General features: G+C 41.9%; 1 protein-coding gene across 3 annotated transcripts in view; it reads right to left on the bottom strand.

The window, feature by feature from the left end:
- LOC101852478 (arginine kinase Oct f 2) overlaps window positions 1–2,635 on the bottom strand; it is a 39,968-nt gene that overhangs the window by 12,598 nt on the left and 24,735 nt on the right. For 2 of the 3 annotated variants that reach the window (XR_001184893.2, XM_005099349.3), the window contains exon 1: window positions 394–896. The exons of the other annotated variant lie outside the window; for it this stretch is intronic. Coding sequence is in view for 1 of the 2 variants with exons in the window: in XM_005099349.3 (XP_005099406.1) it covers window positions 394–805 (412 nt within the window). In the remaining variant the exon portion in view is untranslated. Of the gene's footprint in view, window positions 1–393; window positions 897–2,635 lie in introns of those variants that run through there. 3 annotated transcript variants of the gene reach the window in all.

Below are 2,635 nucleotides of genomic sequence, written 5' to 3' on the forward strand. Positions count from 1 at the left end.
CCCCCACCAAAAGCCCCCCTAACAACAACAACAACCAAACAGCAATAACAAAAACTGAAAACAGCAGAACAAAAACGAAAGGTCCCCCTCCCCCAATTCCCCTACTTAAAAAATAAGGAATAATTAAACACAATGAAAGGAATATATACATAAACAACTCGTAATAATAAGATAAGAAGAAAAAACAACAATATCATCAACAAAAAAACCCCCCAACAACCCATCAGAAAAAACCCAAATAACCAACACCCCTCCAAAAAACAAACAAAAAAGACCAAACAAAAAAAAACAAAAAAAAGAAGAACAAAAAGAAACCTACAAAAAAACTTGACAAACTATATATTATAATTCAATGTCCTGATATTTTCAGTATAAATTAGAACGACAACGTACCCGACCGAATGCAGTCCTCCAATCTCCCTTTGAATCGCGTTTCTTTATCTTTGAGTTCATCGAATATCTCCTGAGTTAAATTATTTTTCAAGAGAGAATGGCATTCTGTCGGTGGATTGCACAACCGCTGCCACAGTTCATCAAGGTTTAATTTTTTCTCAGCGTCCGCCACTGGTTCTTCTCTTCCGGTTTCATCTTTTGCGTCAGTGCCTTTCTCCTCCTCTTGTGCCTTCTCTGTGGCAGCTGCCGAATCTGATGGTGCAGATGTGTCCACCTGATCGGTGGCTGTGTTTTCCGTTTCTTTTTTTCCCTCTGAAACTTTGTTTTCTTCTGAAACTTCCTCTATTGTTGGTCCGCCTTTTTCTTCTTGCTGTCGCTGGCGATCGACCATCTTGCTGTATTTTGCGTACATTTTTAGTTGTTTAAAGTTTGACTAGGCTTCAAAACAAACTGAAATAGTTTATGGTGTCCAATAATAAACAACAATCGAAAACATAAGCGAACGTAAACAAAAATCGTTATTGTCAATCAAAAGGCAAAGTTGAAAACACAACCTCTCAGTTATAGAAGCCACGCCATATCTCGCCTGGTACCCGCCACAAACGTGTTTCGCTTAGCAACAGGGGACGCCTTAGCGTCGCCGGGCAAGGGGCCGCCATGTCAGAGCGTATTAATTCTTGTGCAAGTACCAAACTCCAGCGGGCATTCGGTTTTTCTCCTGTAGCGGAGTGGCAGAGGCTCGAGGCCCGTGACAAAATAGTTCTTAGCCCCTTAAATAATTCTCACTTAGTTCTTCAAATGTGTGCCGTGAGAGAGAAACGGCAGGTTACCCTGCACCCCACCTCCCCACCCCAAGTGTTTTAGGCTCCTTAGACAGAGTCCCATAACCTGTGTGTTTCGCTAATTAAGGGGTGGGGTGTCGTGTAACATCGATCGCAGAGTTCAATCTTGAGATTTGATATGATGTAATGGTATTGGCTAACACGCTCCCACGCCGACCTGATCAGTCGGGATTAGTTTGCCTCGTGTGAACTGTTTTCCCAGTTGGTGACACTGACTGGAGGGTGAACACTTTCAGAGGGCGCAATTTTCTTTTGTTTCGAAACCATTCATTTATCAAGCATTAGAAATATCTACGACAAATCTGTATGTGACATTAATGAAACTCCTGAAACACTTTTATATTGAAACAATTCATAGTGGCGTGTGTATGTTTGTCTGTGTCTCTGACTGTATGTCTGTTTGATTGAAAAGTATTTTAGGATGGAGATACTTAATACATTTAAGATACTGTTTTGTATGAAGTGTATGTAAATTATTGGCAGTTGTAAATGCCCAGCGTCCACAATTAGGGGGAATGCTGCTTTAATATTCACTGGAGGATTAACTGGGGTCGTATGGAATAGTCGAAATAGAAAGCAGAGATCTTCAGCAATTCCACCACAGACGCTGGTGCAAGGTTTGTAAGAAGCCAAGGAGGGTACGAAATGCTCGTAGCATCAGAGCTTTCACGATAGGCGTGTTCATATATGCTTAGGAGTACGTGCGTATTTCTGTTTGTTCGTCAGTCTGACCAGCTCCAGGGACTGCAAACAGTGAAAACACAAAATAAACAACACACATTTGCTCTCTCCGGCCACGGCAATCACAGCAGCTAGGATAACCTTCAACTCCAAACAGGAACCGCCGTGAACATCTCTTTCATATGCCACTCCTTTTCTGTCTTGAAGTATTGTTTCTTTGCCAAATTAAATTTCTAAAAAAAATCGGTATCCTCGTTCAGAACAGCATAACCTTTCTTGCATCGTCAGCCGTGTTGAAGTCATTGTTTAAAAGTTTCACATTTTTCTCCTCGCGAAAGATTGTAAGTAGCTGTTTAATGTATCCTATTGCTGCACCCCCACCCCCCTCCAAAGGAAATACTCCTGTTACTATTACTATTCTTTAGTCTAAGGTCTGAAAAAACAAAAACAAACAACAGACAGACAGAAAGACAGACACATAGACAGACAGACAGACATGTTGTCCCTCTCCGTAATGTGAGCCTCCAACACTACTTCCAGGCTTCTTTTCCTACGTTATCGATTAATCATGACCAGGCGCAAGCACTTCACAGACCAGCTAAACCTAGGATTACTGCTGACTTCTGACTTCTATATCCAGCGATGGAGGACTCCGCCAGGAATCTGCATGCTCACCATTTGAAGGGAAAGCCCCCTCCATTATCAAATTTGTCGACCCC

This window comes from Aplysia californica, unplaced genomic scaffold, assembly GCF_000002075.1.
Source record: "Aplysia californica isolate F4 #8 unplaced genomic scaffold, AplCal3.0 scaffold00210, whole genome shotgun sequence".
Lineage (NCBI taxonomy): Eukaryota > Metazoa > Mollusca > Gastropoda > Aplysiida > Aplysiidae > Aplysia > Aplysia californica.